This window comes from Temnothorax americanus, unplaced genomic scaffold (genome assembly GCF_048541705.1).
Source record: "Temnothorax americanus isolate GAGA-0224 unplaced genomic scaffold, ASM4854170v1 Scaffold91, whole genome shotgun sequence".
Classification (NCBI taxonomy): Eukaryota; Metazoa; Arthropoda; class Insecta; order Hymenoptera; family Formicidae; genus Temnothorax; species Temnothorax americanus.
The window spans coordinates 1-18,118 of record NW_027509814.1 but is presented as its reverse complement, the minus strand read 5'-3'; the positions used below and the strand labels follow the sequence as shown (position 1 = coordinate 18,118).

Here is an 18,118-nt window from a genome sequence, read left to right as displayed (position 1 = left end):
CTTTAGATTTCATTATATGTTGACGTATATTTTTATTTCTTTTGGCAGTGCTTCGTTTTTCATTTGTACAAAGGCGTAAGAGCCGGCGGCGGCATAGGCGACGAGATCGGTGAACCCGACGGCGACGATTATGAGGTTTATCGTATAATGTTCGACATCACATTCTTCTTCTTCGTAATTGTCATTCTGTTGGCTATCATTCAAGGTGAGTATACTTGATTGATTCTATGATTTGTAGCAGAAAGAGAATTACGATATTACGTCGCAATTGGTCCTCAGGTCTGATCATCGACGCGTTTGGCGAACTTCGAGATCAACTTGAAAGCGTGAAGACAAATATGGAGAGCAATTGCTTTATATGCGGCTTAGGAAAAGAATATTTTGACGCGGTGCCGCACGGGTTCGACACTCACGTGCAACAGGAGCATAATCTAGCAAATTACATGTAAATATCGACAAATATTTTACGCTTTTGATTATCTGAATAATCTGAAAAAATATCTGAAATATTTTTAATAAAAGAACATACTTTATTATATTACCAATTACGTGATTTTCGATCGACAGGTTCTTCCTTATGCACTTGATTAACAAACCAGACACCGAATACACTGGTCAGGAAACCTACGTGTGGAATATGTACCAACAAAGGTGTTGGGACTTCTTTCCGGTAGGCGATTGCTTCCGCAAGCAAAACGAGACGGTGGAAGAAGAGGCCAAGAAGAAGTAAAATTAGTCCTGATCCTAATTAAAGTGACCAATAGAAACGATCGATCTTACTTAACGAAGAGAACTTTCCTCATCGAGCAACGTCTTCGATAGATCTTAGCGTAAATTTTTGCTCATCGAACGAGAGCGCGAGGTGAGCGCTCGTTTAAAATCAAATTTCGCAAATTCTACGTCTTATCTCATAACGACGAAGAGAGGATTTTTATCTCGTAAACTTATGTCTCCGTTTTCCACTTGACAATTTATCGTTATTCCGACTAACTAATAGACTTTCTGACGTGTGAATGTAGTGCATTAATTGCGTACTGCGTGTAATGAAGATGTTCGAACACGGAGAAATTCGCGTCTGATATATCGGGGGAATGTGTGAAATTTAAAATATTTTTCCAACTTTGTAAAAATGAACTGTATCACCAAAACCGGCAATTTCCTCTATTAGATATGTAGGCAAACATTGACAAAAGCTCCATTTCCATCGACCGGCGGTACATTGTCGTCGAATCGATGGAAACGACGGAACCGACTGCACAAATTTACATATTCATATAGCGTTACAATATTGCCTTCTTTTCATACGTCGGATAATCTATACTTGTGCGTAATTTTATGCTGTATCGCAGTGATAACAAATTTGAGATGTATGACATAGTGTAAGTTAAATTAAAGATGTTTAAAGTTTATATAATGTGCAAATCTCTTTCTGACGAAAGTGGGAACCTTTTGGACATTGTATACGACTGATCGTGAGCTCACAGTATATTCGAGAATGTCAATATATTGTAAATAAAATTCTATAGCAGGATTACCTGGTAATATAAATAAAGACATACTTCTTTACTTCGTTATCCCAGGATCTCTCCTCAATCTTATCCCTGTTGTGTGATTTTTGCAAATTTAATTTAGAACTTAAATAGCTTTAACTTCAAAGAGAGACTTCAAAAACGTCTAAGATCTACACATTACGTTCTTATTCAATTTAGTCTTTTTTGATGAAATAACATGATTAAATAACGAAAGAATTTTAGAGACTATATCGATCTTAAATTTCTTTTAAAAGAAAACTACCTAATTTTTTTTTTTAATCGAAATAATAGAGTTTTATTAGAAGAGATTTAGTTTTTTTCGATCGATTTCAAGATCGATGAAACGCTGATTGGAATTTTACGCAGCGTTATGACGCTACCGGACGCTGCGTATTGATGTCTATCGCAGCATAGTAAAATTTTGTATTTCCTATCGTAGCACGCATCCCAGGGAAAACGAAAAAGGAGCAACAAGAGTAACGGCGTGTCCCTCCGCACCGAAAGAGCGGAAGGAGGTCGCGCAAGCGCCTCGGATCAGTATATTCGCTCGCCGCGGAGTCGCCGGCGGAGGAGCCTTCAGGGTGAAAATGCACCATGGCATGGGAGGATCGGCGGGCGATCGTCACGGCGCTCAAAATCCAGATATTTCCTGGCGGGAGATGCGGGCCAGGAATGGGATCTGCGACAAAATCGAAAATTACATATCCGAGCTGGGCCAATGGTACGTGCATGAGTAAACGTGGAGGTGGCCGCCCTAGGCGTTCGCAGGAGCCGTTGCGTGTGCGGTGTGCTTTCCGCCCTGTGCCGCCCTGCAGAGTCGGTGGGGACGACTGGGGACGGGCGAAAGGGGGCGAACGACCCAGGGATGAAAGTGGCGGGTGTTTAGCTATATACGCTTTCGTCGTATTGTTTCTCGCGATTGGGACGACGAGTGTCATCACGGTGCAATATGATTTAATCGCGGTTGGTGTTTTAAAAATTAAAACAATAAGAATTGATAACGAATCAATATATGTGATAATACCGCGGTTTCGGAAATTCAGAATACGCTAGTGTTGGTGGAGCTATTGCACGGTTTTTGTGTGTGCAAAATTCGTAGGACTCTATGTTGAGAGATTTGTGCATTTTAATAATATATTTATTATATATTTTTAATAATTTATATATATATATATATATAAATAATCTTTTTGACTAATATAAAAATTTATTTAAAGTATTTTCTATCATATTAAATTAAGCTGTTTATTTATGTGGCATTTTTGTATCTTAATGTCGTGTAGTCGGCTCGAAAGCAAGTCTGACCAGCGCCGGGCGTTACTACTTAAAGTACTCCGGTACCAAATATGAGATATTCTCTCTAAGTTTAAGCTAAATAAATTTCTATTTAGAGAAAATCGATTCCTTATTTTTATAATGTATAAATCTACTTTCAATAAAATATTTAATTTTTATGACATTAATTTTACACTAATTGACATTAAAATTAATTAATATGGCACAAAATTATTAACATTTTTAAGACATTTCAATTTAGTCATAAATATAATATTATATACCTACTATATAGTATTATGTAACTTATTGTTAGATACATTTTAATACACATTTGTACATTCTTGAAATAAAAATCAACTTGTCGATGTATTGCAAAATAGGGCGGTATGGAGAACGATAATAATGGGCCAGTTCCTTTCGGTGATGCTGTCCTTCGTGACGTTCCTAAATCATTACATAAACACCGGTTCCTACAAGGTCTCGCTTCCAACGGGTAACTTATTCATTTGAAAAAAATTAAGCTGACTGGAACTATAGCAATTTCAAGTTCGAAACTTTGCGCGGCTAATTAATTATCATCGTTTTTTTGCGAGACAGGGCAGAACGTTCCGCACTACGTAATGATGTGTTTAGTCTACACGACGTGGATGTCCTGCAGGGGTGCGGGGAATGGCCTAATTTCCGTCATACGAGCCCGTGGTTGGAGGTATCTGTTGTTAGCACTGATCGACGTTGAGGCGTGCACGCTTATTACATCGTCGCACCAATATACCAGCCTTGCTAGTATACAGGTATATAAATATGCAGAGATCTTTTTGAGAACGCAGTATAGTTATTTGTGTAACAAGTGCGGGAAGTTGAAAATTGGACGTGCGAATGATCGCACTCGCCTCACACGTGTTACACATCCTATTTTATATTACAAGTGCGTGGAAAGTGGCCCATTACGCGCGTGTAAAAGTACTTAATGATTAGAGTAAATCTCTGATTTCTAGAAATCTTAAATATATCATCATTGACTTAAGTAATTCTTATTTTACATCGCATTTTCGATACTTATTCCCTTCGTAAACTTTTTATGTTGACTGCGTCTACGATTTTTAAGCTTCATTAAATGATTCGTAAGAAAGTTGCATGTCTCGCGATTACGTCGATCCATCCGCGTTTAAATCCCATTGAAGTACCACGAGTTCTGCTGGCGTTGCTTAATGTACGATTTCCTACTCGAGCACGTAACTTTCCTGCTCTCGCATAATAGTTCGAATTTGTATTATCTGGCGAGCGTGGTAGTACTCGTATCAACTGTGTGAATGGCGCACGGAACAGGCATTGTAACTGCACGGCCATAGCGGAGAAGAGGCTGAAAAGGATGTTGGGTCTTCGACCCAACAATGCTCACTCCGTCGTTGTCCGAGCTACCCCCATTCTTAATCAAACACATTGCAGACGCGTTATGAATTAAATTATCCATTATTGCGCGCTCCATACATGCTCGCCCCGCGGCTCCTAACTCTCTTCTCCGTTACTATATTTTGTATACATATATAAACATTACCGATGTATAAACTAAGTACTATAAAAAGCTATAAAATATTTTAGCTTCTTGATTTAGTGGCGATACCGGTCGCCCTGGTGCTCTCGTTTCTGGTACTGGGCGTCAGATACAGAATGGTGCATATCGTCGGCGTGTCCGTCTGCTTAATGGGCGTCGGATGTCTGGTCTGGGCTGGTATAGACGACAATAATCCTACTGGTAATCCCACGGCTACTGGTAATTATCGACGAGTAGAATGAAGATAGACGGCTATCGCGCGCGCGATAGAAGAGAGCGAGGAAAAAAATTGACGTTGAACGTTTCAGAAAAGAACAAACTTGTTGGCGATATGCTTTGTCTCGGCGGTGCGGTCTTGTTCTCGGTAACGACGGTTCTGCAGGAATTTGCCGTTAAAACGGTCGATATTGTCGAATACCTCGGCATGATCGGTTTCTTCGGTACAATATTGAGCTGCATGCAAACGTAAGTACGAATACTGAGAGCTGTCATAGGAAAATGCCGTGAATGAGTGATATTTTTGTAACGATCGTTACAGCGCCGTGCTCCAGAGGTTTCAAATAGAAGCGTTTCACTGGGACAACGTACCAGTAATAACGATCCTGATGCTCTACTGCGTCATGCAATTCATGTTCTTCTCTCTTCTGCCGGTAGTATTGTTTGAATCGGGCGCTACCGCCTTGCAGCTCGCGCTGCTTACCTCGGACTCCTTCAATACATTGAGCGGAATGCTTAATCACCACTATAAGGTAGGCCATTGATCACGAGTGTCGTCATTCGCTACGCGATCGATCGTGTTCTCATTCGTCGATCATCGTGATATCGCTTCACATTTAAATATATTAAATATAAGGTATTATCCAGTACGCTCAGAAAATTGATAAAATATAATTTTATTTTTCAAAATAAAAGTTAGCTTTTTTGGACGAAAATCAATACTGATATTTCTCTTTCTTCGTTTCCTCCAGTTTCACGCATTGTACTTCGTTTCGTACACGCTCACGATGACCGGTATATACATTTACGCAATAAAGAGAACACCGATGTCGATAAACTCACGGAGGCAGCACATGGCCCCGGATCCGCGCGCGCCAATCCCAGATTATAGGTAAAAATAATCCTATATTAAACGTTATGCGAGTCGACTTTCGAAATGATTTATCGAGCACGCATTAACGTAACGTTTATTTCAATCTCAAGACACATATATCATCCCGACGTCGGCGAGGTGGAGATGGCCACGAGTTCCGGAATGTCCGGCGTGAGCGGCACCCTCGACATAAGGGCGTCCACCCTCGGCAGCGAGAGAGAAACGATGGACGCGACAAGTCTACCACTTAGCGTCAGTTCCGACACGGCCTTCACCTCCTTCTACGGCAGTCAGGCAAACTTAAAGGTAGCATCGAGATCGATGCCGCGTGTCTCGTCCAATTCGTATTTCGATTCGAGCACCGGTGCGCCCTGATATCTATCGGGAATGAACTTAACGCGAGCGCAGGGTTCGCGTGATATTCCGAGGCAGATGGAGTCCGCGCGATTGAACGTTCTCTCGAAATCTACCCATTTTCGATAATGCAACTTCGCGTCGCGGCGTCGCGATATGAGACTCGACATTACGGTGATTCTTCAAAATTTGTAACATTTATTTTACAATAGCCTCGGAGCATGCAGAAATCGCATAATGTAACTGACTCGTACGAAGGCAATAAAATCAAACGACAAATAAAAATTAATAAATGTATAAGTTTTAGATATCGTTACATATTTGATGGTAGGTTTGGTTCTCTCTCTCTCTCTCTCTCTCTCTCTCTCTCTCTCTCTCTGTTAAATAGCGTAAATTTGAATGATTGCACGAAGAAACTTTTTCATTCGCGCGATGATCCATCTGCCTCCGATAACGAGTGATCTCCCCGTACTCCTTTCTTTGCTCTTGGAGGTGTATAAATGAAATCTGTGACGGTTTCAGGCTGCGAACGGGAACAGTGGTTCTGCCTATAATTAATAAGCGGAAGGAAACGACTGCCTAGAATAGAATACTGTCCAATTCATTCGTTCGAAATGCGTTGCGAACTTCTTGACTTCTCAAAACGGGGCCCTTAGAAAGCACAAAAAGATGTTTGTATATCGACGTCCTAATTACGAGCGTTAGCACAAAGTCTAAAGACTTCTTTTAGATATCTGTGTGAAATTATTATTACGCAGTGTTAATTGTACTTAACGGTAAAATAATCCGGCTGTCTTTGAGTTGTAATTCGATCATATGTTTAGATGTTATTTAAGAAATAAGTATAATTTATATATGAAAAAATACTACTAGGTTAGCACATAACTTAATTATTCTAATAATTTTAATTATTACACATATATATTTAACTTTATATAGTCTTCGCGCGCGACGAAATAAATTTGGGTAGCATAATAACTGTTTGATAAAAACAAATAATTTCATTTGTAGATAATTTCATCTCATTATAGTATATAAGGAACATAAGGATCATTTATCTCTATTGGTCTCTTCCCGATATGCACATTGTATATACATAATTTAATATATTTAATATTTAAGATTACTATATATATATATATTTCGTATTTTCGACTGAACGATCGGATTAAACTTAAAGACGGCCATAAAATCAATATATATATCGATTTGGGTATCGATATTATCTTCTAATCAAAAACCATTCCCAGTAAAAATTGTTTATAAAGATGTGAACTAATTCTATAAGAACGAAACGTGCCAAATGTCGAAGTCTATTAACACTTAGATCGTAAAACTAGGAGAATGCGAATGTAAAACATGTACTCGTTTTATGTATAATACACATCGTGTATTCATTTTCACTTAAATTTTTTATATTAACACGAATTACACTTTCGTGGACGTTTGTTATGACTATTACGATCGATATACTGTAGTATATACAGAAATATTTATAAAGTTACGCTGAGATAATGGGGGCTGATCGAGATAGAAAAAAACTTTACATAATTCAATTTCCGACAAACTCGATCGATCTAATTAATGCAGTCAATGTAAGTCGACTACGTAATTATGCTACACACTATACTATTCTTCTATTACAATAGTGCGATTTGCGGCTGCAATGAACAAACTGTCATCACTAGTGCGAACTTACACTTAAAATGATATTATACATTTATTTGTATTCCGCTATTGCGCGCATATAGTATCGAAGCGAATATAGTATCGAATAATAGCGACTAAATCTATGACTTATATTCGTCATTAATCAATTTTTTTTGTTAAAAAAAATTAATCGGAATCACAGAGCATTTACAGGGTGCAGAAGATCAAAACTCGACACAACTTTACCTTGTTGTTACACTATGCTAATTCATTATATTATTATGCAATCAATAAATTAATCTTACGTAATTAACGTTAAAAATATCAGGAGACAAAGTGTGATGATTCAATAACAATTTTTCCCTCTATTACGAATAAAAATTCTTTCCTGAAACCTTATTTTCTTTCTAATTTAGTATTATACCTTTAAGTGTTGAGAATCCTTTTAAATTTTTCTTGCTGATTACATCCTATAAATAATATCGCTAATTTACGATAGCATAATTTCTCGAATTTCTTAAAACTTTAGAAATTCCTGGAATCGCGATTTTTATAAACTATAAGTGCTATCGATTACCTTACTTACTCTATAATTTTGCTAATTTGCGATTTTAATTTTTCGCGGCTCGAGCTTCTAGAAAGAATTTAATTAAGGCGGTGGTTTCAAAATTTATTGCTAAAAAAATTAGAGCGAAATGTGCGAGAGAAATCGAGTTGTCACCAGCAACTTGTACGCAAAGTGCCGTCGCAGGTCATGTGAATGTGTCACTCACCTCGAGAATGAGCGTTAATAATTTATTTTATACCGCTTGTGTGAGATCGATATGCACACTGCTCCTCGCACGACAGCGAATTATATTTGCACAATAACGTATACGAATATGTTGAAACCTAGGAGCGTCGACCGTCTGACTAAGCGAGTATTGACTATTTTACATTTACGTTTCACAAATCGCTCATCGAGTGCAGTTAGTCTCGTGAGAGATCATTAGTTATTTCGAAAAGCGCGACTAGATTAAAAGAAAAATTTCTCCGCCTGATGTAGGTAAAGGAAGTAATCCAATGTGCAATTTCGTGGTTTTATTTAGCTGTATTATATAATACAAAGCTTATTTTATTTGATCATAGATAAAATTTTTGTGTCTTGTATTTTTCATACATTGTTACCGTCGCAGTGCTGATACATTATATATGTACATCAGATAATACGCGAAACTCTGTTGCCTTATTATTATTAATGAGGAAAAATCAAATTACAAAATATGTAACTACTTTTGGTTATCTGCATCACATTAGAAAATTCTTTAAAAATTACAAAAGAAATTAATCCAGCGGAGATGATTAAATATGGTTCCTGTTTTGTATTGAAAGAACTTCATAAAGTGATCTTTATAAAAATTATACACGTTATTCACGTGTAACCTTTTTTCTTTCTTAACCATGATACATCGATCGTGTTACAGTTGCAAGATCAACCGATTTATTCGCTATCACTACCGCCACTTCCCGAAACTGATTTTCTTGATACCGGAGATGCAGAACTGCGAAAGAAAGTAATATGTTTAATGTCACATATATACGAAAAATTTTATATATTACAATTGTATTATAAAAAGAATAAACTTACCGTGCCGATCCGCTCGGACTCCGACTTCGAGAACCGCTTTTCGATCTGGAGCGCGATCGCGATCTGCTGCCGCTCCTCGATCTTGATTTAGACCTTGAGACGGACTTCGATTTAGACCGCGATCGGCTCTTGCTTCTCGACTGGCGTCCCTCCGAGCCTGAACGCGAGCCACTTTTGGATCGGGACCTTGACGGTGATACGCCTTTCCTTGAACCGCTCGGTGACCTCGACCTAGAACCGCTCTTTCTCGAACTCGACCTTGATCTTGGCTTTGATCCACTTCTTCGCGAACCGCTGTTGGACCTTGATCGCGAGCCACTTTTACGCGAACCTGACCTCGATCTTGACCTGCTTTTGGCTGACCCTGATCTTGACCTGGATACCGAGCGACTTTTTGATCTCGAAACGCTTCTAGATCTAGATCCCGAGACGGATCGAGATCGAGAACGCGACCGTGATCGAGATGGAGAACGCGAACGGGAAGCAGAACGCGACCGCGAACTGCTTCTTGAACGGCTTCCAGACTTTGATCTTGAACGAGATCTCGAGCGTGAGGCGCGAGAGGCTTCGGAATCAGACGCAATTCGTTTGCTGCTACGTGGTTGATTCTCGTTGCCGCTTTCGCCGCTGTAACAATAAAAGTTATTGCAAAATTTAACACGATTAATTTGGATTTTGTTGATTTTGGACCAAACTAAAAATTAGTAAGACACATACATTTAATAAGATGTTTTAATATTCAGTGCTAGTCTAGAAATCGTAAATATGATATCGACTCGTAAATTAAATCTTTGATTTATTGGACTATGAAATTAGAGATAATCGTGTAATATTAAGATATCATGCTTACCCGCTAGCGATTTTAAGGCCACCCGTGTCACTATCTGACTCACTCGTCGAAATAGTTTCCTTCGATTTAACCAGCTTACCCTTAAGAATCTCAACCGCGCCCTTACGCGATTTTTCTTTCCTAGTCCTCGCGTTCTTCCTACCACGCTTGCGTTTCGGCTGATCACTGTCCGATCCTGTAAAATACACATTTTCAAAATTGCTGCTTTAAATTTATGACAGTGTTAAGCTCGATAATTAAAATGAGAGATTTTATAGTATTCTATATGGGGAAAAAAATAATAATTTTCTTACCACTGTTGCCACTTCCGGCGTCCTTCCTACGTTTGCCTCTACCTTTGCTCTTCCTTTCTTTAGTTTCACCGCTAGGTTTCCTCTTACGCTTTTTTTCTTTCGGCATTTCTTCCCTGCCTTCATCTCTTTCGGATCCCCCACTATCACTGATATACTGGTCAGTTCGAGGCCTTTTGCCCTTCTTTCCAGGTTTTTCTGACGGCATTTCGCCGAATACCAGCGCGTTCTTAGTTTTTTCCACATATTCCTGTCGCTTCTGCAACATCTCCTCTTCTTTCTGGCGACGCATCTCTTCCAGCTTGCGTTTCTCTTCCGTCTGACGCATTTTGAAGGCTTGCCTATAAATTTAGATCATTTAGCGATAAGTGTATAAAAAAGAATATCTCTGGCAAAAGTGGCATACCTTTCTTCTTCTTGTTTCCGCCTCAACATCTTCTCTTCCTCGTCTAATCTTCTAGCTCTAGCAACATGATACTGCGCTTGCGATAACAAATCTTGACACCTCCGAGCTTCAGCTTCAGCCAATTGTTCCATTCTGTCGCCGTGCGCTGACAAATACTGAAAGTACTTGTGCGAAAGACCTAATTCGTTAACCGCCTGAAGCACAGTTGTCAGAGTTGATTTTTCATCTTTAAGAATTTGCGTGGCCAATCGTTGAAGTACGAGAGCAATATTGTACAATAATACAGTATCCTGCGGGGCTACTCGGCGTGCCTAAGAACATACCGATAAATTAAGTACTAAAGCATTAAAATAAGAGAATAATCTGAATAATATTCACATATGGTTAATTACTTTTAATAACGTCAGTTTTGCTTCTTTCAACTTGCCAGCTTTAAAGTAAGCTCTTCCAAGATATTGCAAGACCTCAACATGATGGAATTTATAAAATTTGCGCAAACAATTTTCGTACTGCAATGTAAAATGTTAAATAAATTAGTTAAGTTAAAATTATGTCTCATGTGACAACTATATATATTATTATTTATACCATTTGAATAGCGCTGACGAATTGTTTCTGCTCCACATAGATGTGCGCAATATTCAGCCAGACATCACAGAATTCTGCCGTTGCTTCGCGCACCTGAGCAAATATATCTCTAGCTTCGTTTACGCAGCCCTTGTGCGCGAGTACTGCGCCAATACCATTCGCAGCCCAGATGTTCTTCGGATCGTTTCTCAGAACCTAGCAAATCATATTAATTACAATCACAAGTGTCTCAATCAACTAGACAGTGCTGTATTACCTGCTTGTACATGGCTAATGCTCGATCCTGATGTCGCTTCTCCCTTTCCTTGTCTTTTCCACTCTGATGCAACGTCTGCAGCCAAATGTTTCCCAACGCTATTAAAGAATAAGCATCGGTGCTTGTTGTCGGATTTTTCAGAATTCTCTCGAATTTCTTCTGGCCAGGACCCCATTCCATCTTGGCCAGATGCAAATTACCCAGCAGTGACCATGCGTCCGGATGTTCGTTATTGATTCTCAAGGCGTCCTTGAACCAATCAGACGCCTCGTATATTTGTCCCTTATCTCTAGCCATGCACCCGAGTCTCAAATAACAATCCACATAATTTGGATGCTCCTTCAAAATATCTTTGTACAGTTTCTCCGCTCGGTCGAATACACACAATGCCTCGTTAAGTCGCGCTAAGTTATACGTCGTGGTCACTGCTATCGAATTATAATAGACGGAATCATGCAGGGCGTCTGCTTTTGAACGCGCCAAAGATTCCTCTAGATTCTTCCTGGCTTCCTCTAAGTTACCGAGTCTGAGAAGTAAAAAATAAATTAGTAATATATAAATTAAAAAAAAAAAAAAAAAATATATATATATATATATATGTACCTATAATGTAACGCTCCTACGTTGTTCAAGATTTCCGGCGGTATGTCCGCTTGAACTTTTTCCTTTAAAATCCTGGTTGCGGTTCCGTAAGCATTCAAGGCTGCGTTCAAATCACTTTGCTCCAATATCTGTGCTAATTCGATCCAAGCTTCGACATCATCGGGAAATTGTTCCGTTACTTTTCGCAAATGATTTTTTGCAATGTCGCGTTTTGATTGGGAACTTGAATTAGCATAAAGCGAGCCGAGAATCTTCATGGTTTCGTAATTTCCTGGTTGTGCTTTTAAGACTTTCTCGAAGCATTGAGCTGCCTTTTGTTGGAGATAAATTATTATTTTGCATGTCAATACACAAATAATTAATTTTAGATAACATATATTGCATTTTCTTACATTTTCCGCATCACCGCGATAAACATACATTTGTCCTAGGCCAAAATGTGGCAGTACAAATACAGGCGGAGCAAACTGTGTCGCCTGATAGTAATATTGAAACGCTTGATCGTAATCACCCTGAAATATTTTCACTTGGTTATAATTGAGCAATAACAAAATGTAACGTTGACACAAATAGCATTAATTGCTACTTTATAACTTACTTGGACATGAAATGCTCTAGCTAGTTGATAGCAACTTTCTGCCCGCATGGCTTCGTTTTCCGTGTTGTGAAACGCATGCAGCGCTAAATGTTGAACTTTATTGTAATCTTTTTTGAAGAAGAAATGGTTCGCTAAATGGTTCAGCACCATCGGATTTGTCGAATCGATCGTGTACGCCTTCGACAACATTTGCACGCCAGTTCTTATACTGTCGGGCTGCTGCTGATTTAGTTTCAAGACCGAAAGGCCAACCTAGTGCCCCGACGCATTGTCCATCCAAATGTAAAGCTCTCTCAAACGCAAGTCGCGCTTTTTCTTGATTATTCAATTTCATGAAACAATGTCCCATTCCCAGTCTAACAGCGGCTGGACAATTTGGATTAGTTCTAAGAGCTTTCTTATAAAATGCAAGGGCACCTCTGTAGTCTTTTTTGTTAAAAGCGATGCACGCTTTGCCGAGCAGAGAAGGTATATTATTCGGCGACTGATTTAGCACAAAATTAAATTGCGCATCAGCCTGCTCCATTTTGTCGCCTTCGAGCAGGCAGAAATAAGCTCGGCCAAGCAAATGATTCTGGGAAGGAAAAAAAAAATTTAGAAAATCGTGGATATTGTTATTAAAACTCTATGGTAGCTACGTACCTGGTCATACATGATAATCTTGTCGGCTGTTGTATACAATAACGTAGCTTTCGTAAAGAGATCTCTCTTTTTATCTTTATTCTTTTCTTTGTTGGCTTCCTGGACATAATAGGCAGCCAACATGTCAAGAGCTCGCATCTGATCCTTTTCATAGTCACGGTAATCAATATTTGCATCAATACGAGAAGATTCGAGTATCTTAATGAAATCTTCAATCTTTTGCTGCTTATAATACTCAAGCTGAAATGAGAAACAAACTTAGATAGATTCTGTTAACACATAATTTTGAATTAAAGCTGTCTATTCTACATACGGCCAAATTGACCCAAATGGTAAGTTGGGCATGTTCTTGCCGCAGAATCCCCAAAACTTCATCTCCGTCTGGTAACTGGTCTAAATAAAGTTCTATAACCTGTGAAATTAAAAAGAACAATTAAAATTTTATCTTACATGAATATCTTGCACTTTTATCATTTTCCAATGTTAATGTTGATATCTCAATAAAGATTAATACGATTACATTGTGAATAATATCAAATTATCCATAAGATGGACAAATAATATTTGGGTCATAATGTATTGTAGAAATAAGGATAAACAAAAGGAAGTAATCTATTAAATTATGTTTTACATACAAAATCATTACAATTATGTTTGTTATTACCCATGTATAAGATACAATTAACACAGGAAAAGATTATTTAAAAACATGTATAGGTTACGATTAGATTGTATCCTAAATACAAAATCATAGACGTGCAATTATGTCTGATATATGATAAAATTAGCAGAGAAGATAACGATATAATTAGCAGAGAAGATATATTCACCTCGTCTGTGTCGCGGAGTGGTATCTCTATAGAGCCCGCCATTGTAAACGTGTATTTTCACGTTAGCGTTAGGGCGGTCGACTCTCTCCTGCTCTCTCTCCCTCGACTCCCTCACACAAAATGCAATGCAATGCAATGCAGGATGCAGCAGAGAAAAGGATGAGAGGCGCAATGACGGCGATTTTCTTGGGACTTTGATTGGGATTTTGCAGGCCGTACAGTAGCGCCACACATGCACTTTCAGAAATTGGAACTACGAGTCACATCCACTTTTCGATGCTGCCGATGAGAATTTGGTTCATGTCCGTGCTATGTATACATCCACTTTTCGATATTGTCGGTCTTTGGTGGTTTGTGTCAATACGATATTGTCGCCATTGTCAGTCTTTGGTGGTTTATGACAACACGAACCACCAAAGACCGACAATATCGAAAAGTGGATGTATACATAGCATGGACATGAACCAAATTCTCATCGACAGCATCGAAAAGTGGATGTGACTCGTAGTTCCAATTCCTGAAAGTGGATGTGTGGCGCTACTGTACGGCCTGAATCTTGGTTTAACTTACTTTCTATCTTTTTCTAATAGCGTTTTTTCTTGGCTGCACTATCGCCCTGCACTGCCCTGCACTACCCAATAGCGTTGCATTAATGTTGCACTAGTGTTGCACTAGTGGGCAATAGTGCAGCCAAGAAAAAACGCTATAACTTTTAGAACTAGGAAAGATGACAGGTAAGTTAAACCAAGATTAAAATTAACCTGCGTTGATAGAAATGGACATTATCAACACTCCGCGTTGATTGGTTGGTTCTAAAAGTAAGAGCCAATCACGTTCGTTTGCTATTGAGCGACTGTCTGCTGAACGCGACCATTCTTCCTCTCGCGTCACTCTGTGTGCGTAGTGGAGGGGGAAATTTGCTGGCGTGCGCGTGCGCGGGCTCGAAGCTCGTCTCGAAATCGCCAAAGGGTCGAGGGAGAGAGAGCAGGAGAGAGTCGACCGCCCTAACGCTAACGTGAAAATACACGTTTACAATGGCGGGCTCTATAGAGATACCACTCCGCGACACAGACGAGGTGAATATATCTTCTCTGCTAATTATATCGTTATCTTCTCTGCTAATTTTATCATATATCAGACATAATTGCACGTCTATGATTTTGTATTTAGGATACAATCTAATCGTAACCTATACATGTTTTTAAATAATCTTTTCCTGTGTTAATTGTATCTTATACATGGGTAATAACAAACATAATTGTAATGATTTTGTATGTAAAACATAATTTAATAGATTACTTCCTTTTGTTTATCCTTATTTCTACAATACATTATGACCCAAATATTATTTGTCCATCTTATGGATAATTTGATATTATTCACAATGTAATCGTATTAATCTTTATTGAGATATCAACATTAACATTGGAAAATGATAAAAGTGCAAGATATTCATGTAAGATAAAATTTTAATTGTTCTTTTTAATTTCACAGGTTATAGAACTTTATTTAGACCAGTTACCAGACGGAGATGAAGTTTTGGGGATTCTGCGGCAAGAACATGCCCAACTTACCATTTGGGTCAATTTGGCCGTATGTAGAATAGACAGCTTTAATTCAAAATTATGTGTTAACAGAATCTATCTAAGTTTGTTTCTCATTTCAGCTTGAGTATTATAAGCAGCAAAAGATTGAAGATTTCATTAAGATACTCGAATCTTCTCGTATTGATGCAAATATTGATTACCGTGACTATGAAAAGGATCAGATGCGAGCTCTTGACATGTTGGCTGCCTATTATGTCCAGGAAGCCAACAAAGAAAAGAATAAAGATAAAAAGAGAGATCTCTTTACGAAAGCTACGTTATTGTATACAACAGCCGACAAGATTATCATGTATGACCAGGTACGTAGCTACCATAGAGTTTTAATAACAATATCCACGATTTTCTAAATTTTTTTTTTCCTTCCCAGAATCATTTGCTTGGCCGAGCTTATTTCTGCCTGCTCGAAGGCGACAAAATGGAGCAGGCTGATGCGCAATTTAATTTTGTGCTAAATCAGTCGCCGAATAATATACCTTCTCTGCTCGGCAAAGCGTGCATCGCTTTTAACAAAAAAGACTACAGAGGTGCCCTTGCATTTTATAAGAAAGCTCTTAGAACTAATCCAAATTGTCCAGCCGCTGTTAGACTGGGAATGGGACATTGTTTCATGAAATTGAATAATCAAGAAAAAGCGCGACTTGCGTTTGAGAGAGCTTTACATTTGGATGGACAATGCGTCGGGGCACTAGTTGGCCTTTCGGTCTTGAAACTAAATCAGCAGCAGCCCGACAGTATAAGAACTGGCGTGCAAATGTTGTCGAAGGCGTACACGATCGATTCGACAAATCCGATGGTGCTGAACCATTTAGCGAACCATTTCTTCTTCAAAAAAGATTACAATAAAGTTCAACATTTAGCGCTGCATGCGTTTCACAACACGGAAAACGAAGCCATGCGGGCAGAAAGTTGCTATCAACTAGCTAGAGCATTTCATGTCCAAGTAAGTTATAAAGTAGCAATTAATGCTATTTGTGTCAACGTTACATTTTGTTATTGCTCAATTATAACCAAGTGAAAATATTTCAGGGTGATTACGATCAAGCGTTTCAATATTACTATCAGGCGACACAGTTTGCTCCGCCTGTATTTGTACTGCCACATTTTGGCCTAGGACAAATGTATGTTTATCGCGGTGATGCGGAAAATGTAAGAAAATGCAATATATGTTATCTAAAATTAATTATTTGTGTATTGACATGCAAAATAATAATTTATCTCCAACAAAAGGCAGCTCAATGCTTCGAGAAAGTCTTAAAAGCACAACCAGGAAATTACGAAACCATGAAGATTCTCGGCTCGCTTTATGCTAATTCAAGTTCCCAATCAAAACGCGACATTGCAAAAAATCATTTGCGAAAAGTAACGGAACAATTTCCCGATGATGTCGAAGCTTGGATCGAATTAGCACAGATATTGGAGCAAAGTGATTTGAACGCAGCCTTGAATGCTTACGGAACCGCAACCAGGATTTTAAAGGAAAAAGTTCAAGCGGACATACCGCCGGAAATCTTGAACAACGTAGGAGCGTTACATTATAGGTACATATATATATATATATATTTTTTTTTTTTTTTTTTTAATTTATATATTACTAATTTATTTTTTACTTCTCAGACTCGGTAACTTAGAGGAAGCCAGGAAGAATCTAGAGGAATCTTTGGCGCGTTCAAAAGCAGACGCCCTGCATGATTCCGTCTATTATAATTCGATAGCAGTGACCACGACGTATAACTTAGCGCGACTTAACGAGGCATTGTGTGTATTCGACCGAGCGGAGAAACTGTACAAAGATATTTTGAAGGAGCATCCAAATTATGTGGATTGTTATTTGAGACTCGGGTGCATGGCTAGAGATAAGGGACAAATATACGAGGCGTCTGATTGGTTCAAGGACGCCTTGAGAATCAATAACGAACATCCGGACGCATGGTCACTGCTGGGTAATTTGCATCTGGCCAAGATGGAATGGGGTCCTGGCCAGAAGAAATTCGAGAGAATTCTGAAAAATCCGACAACAAGCACCGATGCTTATTCTTTAATAGCGTTGGGAAACATTTGGCTGCAGACGTTGCATCAGAGTGGAAAAGACAAGGAAAGGGAGAAGCGACATCAGGATCGAGCATTAGCCATGTACAAGCAGGTAATACAGCACTGTCTAGTTGATTGAGACACTTGTGATTGTAATTAATATGATTTGCTAGGTTCTGAGAAACGATCCGAAGAACATCTGGGCTGCGAATGGTATTGGCGCAGTACTCGCGCACAAGGGCTGCGTAAACGAAGCTAGAGATATATTTGCTCAGGTGCGCGAAGCAACGCAGAATTCTGTGATGTCTGGCTGAATATTGCGCACATCTATGTGGAG

The 18,118-nt window shown here is 38.8% G+C and overlaps 4 protein-coding genes across 31 annotated transcripts in view; 3 read left to right on the top strand and 1 right to left on the bottom strand.

Moving 5' to 3' along the window:
• Ryr (Ryanodine receptor) overlaps positions 1–1,566 on the top strand; it is a 41,147-nt gene extending 39,581 nt beyond the window's left edge. For 25 of the 26 annotated variants that reach the window (XM_077425837.1, XM_077425830.1, XM_077425820.1 and 22 more), the window contains 3 exons: positions 49–205; positions 280–445; positions 568–1,566. In XM_077425837.1, the coding sequence (XP_077281963.1) occupies positions 49–205; positions 280–445; positions 568–730 (486 nt within the window). In that variant the 3' untranslated portion in view covers positions 731–1,566. The remainder of the gene's footprint in view (positions 1–48; positions 206–279; positions 446–567) is intronic. The other variant, XM_077425839.1, reaches the window with a different exon arrangement.
• A 429-nt stretch (positions 1,567–1,995) lies between these two features.
• Positions 1,996–7,855, top strand: LOC143908292 (solute carrier family 35 member F2). 3 transcript variants are annotated; one of them, XM_077425846.1, is made up of 9 exons: positions 1,998–2,253; positions 3,191–3,303; positions 3,408–3,601; positions 4,410–4,581; positions 4,671–4,827; positions 4,901–5,111; positions 5,331–5,470; positions 5,563–5,758; positions 6,329–7,855. In XM_077425846.1, the coding sequence occupies exons 1-9, from the start codon at positions 2,120–2,122 to the stop codon at positions 6,362–6,364; spliced, it is 1,353 nt and encodes a 450-aa protein (XP_077281972.1). In that variant the 5' UTR covers positions 1,998–2,119; the 3' UTR covers positions 6,365–7,855. The 3 variants fall into 3 exon arrangements, with proteins under 3 accessions (XP_077281971.1, XP_077281972.1, XP_077281974.1); XM_077425845.1 differs by having other exon boundaries at positions 1,996–2,253; positions 5,563–7,855; XM_077425848.1 differs by lacking the exon at positions 1,998–2,253 and adding an exon at positions 2,270–2,495 and having other exon boundaries at positions 5,563–7,855.
• Positions 7,856–8,521: 666 nt separating this feature from the next.
• LOC143908289 (RNA polymerase-associated protein CTR9 homolog) lies at positions 8,522–14,298 on the bottom strand. Its single transcript, XM_077425843.1, is given in 15 exon segments — positions 8,522–8,997; positions 9,084–9,710; positions 9,934–10,108; positions 10,227–10,564; positions 10,630–10,940; positions 11,022–11,138; positions 11,218–11,412; positions 11,474–11,999; positions 12,077–12,387; positions 12,469–12,588; positions 12,675–12,926; positions 12,928–13,248; positions 13,317–13,556; positions 13,630–13,728; positions 14,147–14,298. Coding segments are annotated over 15 exon segments (3,735 nt in total). The 5' UTR covers positions 14,189–14,298; the 3' UTR covers positions 8,522–8,936.
• Positions 14,299–15,115: 817 nt separating this feature from the next.
• On the top strand, positions 15,116–18,107 carry LOC143908286 (RNA polymerase-associated protein CTR9 homolog). Its single transcript, XM_077425814.1, has 8 exons — positions 15,116–15,222; positions 15,641–15,739; positions 15,813–16,052; positions 16,121–16,693; positions 16,780–16,899; positions 16,981–17,291; positions 17,368–17,893; positions 17,955–18,107. Exons 1-8 carry the CDS (start codon positions 15,181–15,183, stop codon positions 18,093–18,095), a joined length of 2,052 nt encoding a protein of 683 aa, XP_077281940.1. The 5' UTR covers positions 15,116–15,180; the 3' UTR covers positions 18,096–18,107.
• Positions 18,108–18,118: the final 11 nt, after the last annotated feature.

Coding starts and splice junctions, on each gene's coding strand:
- LOC143908292 (XM_077425845.1), top strand. CDS start 2,120: ATGCACCATGGCATGGGAGGATCGGCGGGCGATCGTCACGGCGCTCAA. Junction 3,602..4,409: donor CCAGCCTTGCTAGTATACAG/GTATATAAATAT, acceptor AAAATATTTTAG/CTTCTTGATTTAGTGGCGAT. Junction 5,471..5,562: donor GCGCCAATCCCAGATTATAG/GTAAAAATAATC, acceptor TTCAATCTCAAG/ACACATATATCATCCCGACG.
- LOC143908286 (XM_077425814.1), top strand. CDS start 15,181: ATGGCGGGCTCTATAGAGATACCACTCCGCGACACAGACGAG. Junction 15,740..15,812: donor CCATTTGGGTCAATTTGGCC/GTATGTAGAATA, acceptor TTCTCATTTCAG/CTTGAGTATTATAAGCAGCA. Junction 17,292..17,367: donor GTAGGAGCGTTACATTATAG/GTACATATATAT, acceptor TTTACTTCTCAG/ACTCGGTAACTTAGAGGAAG.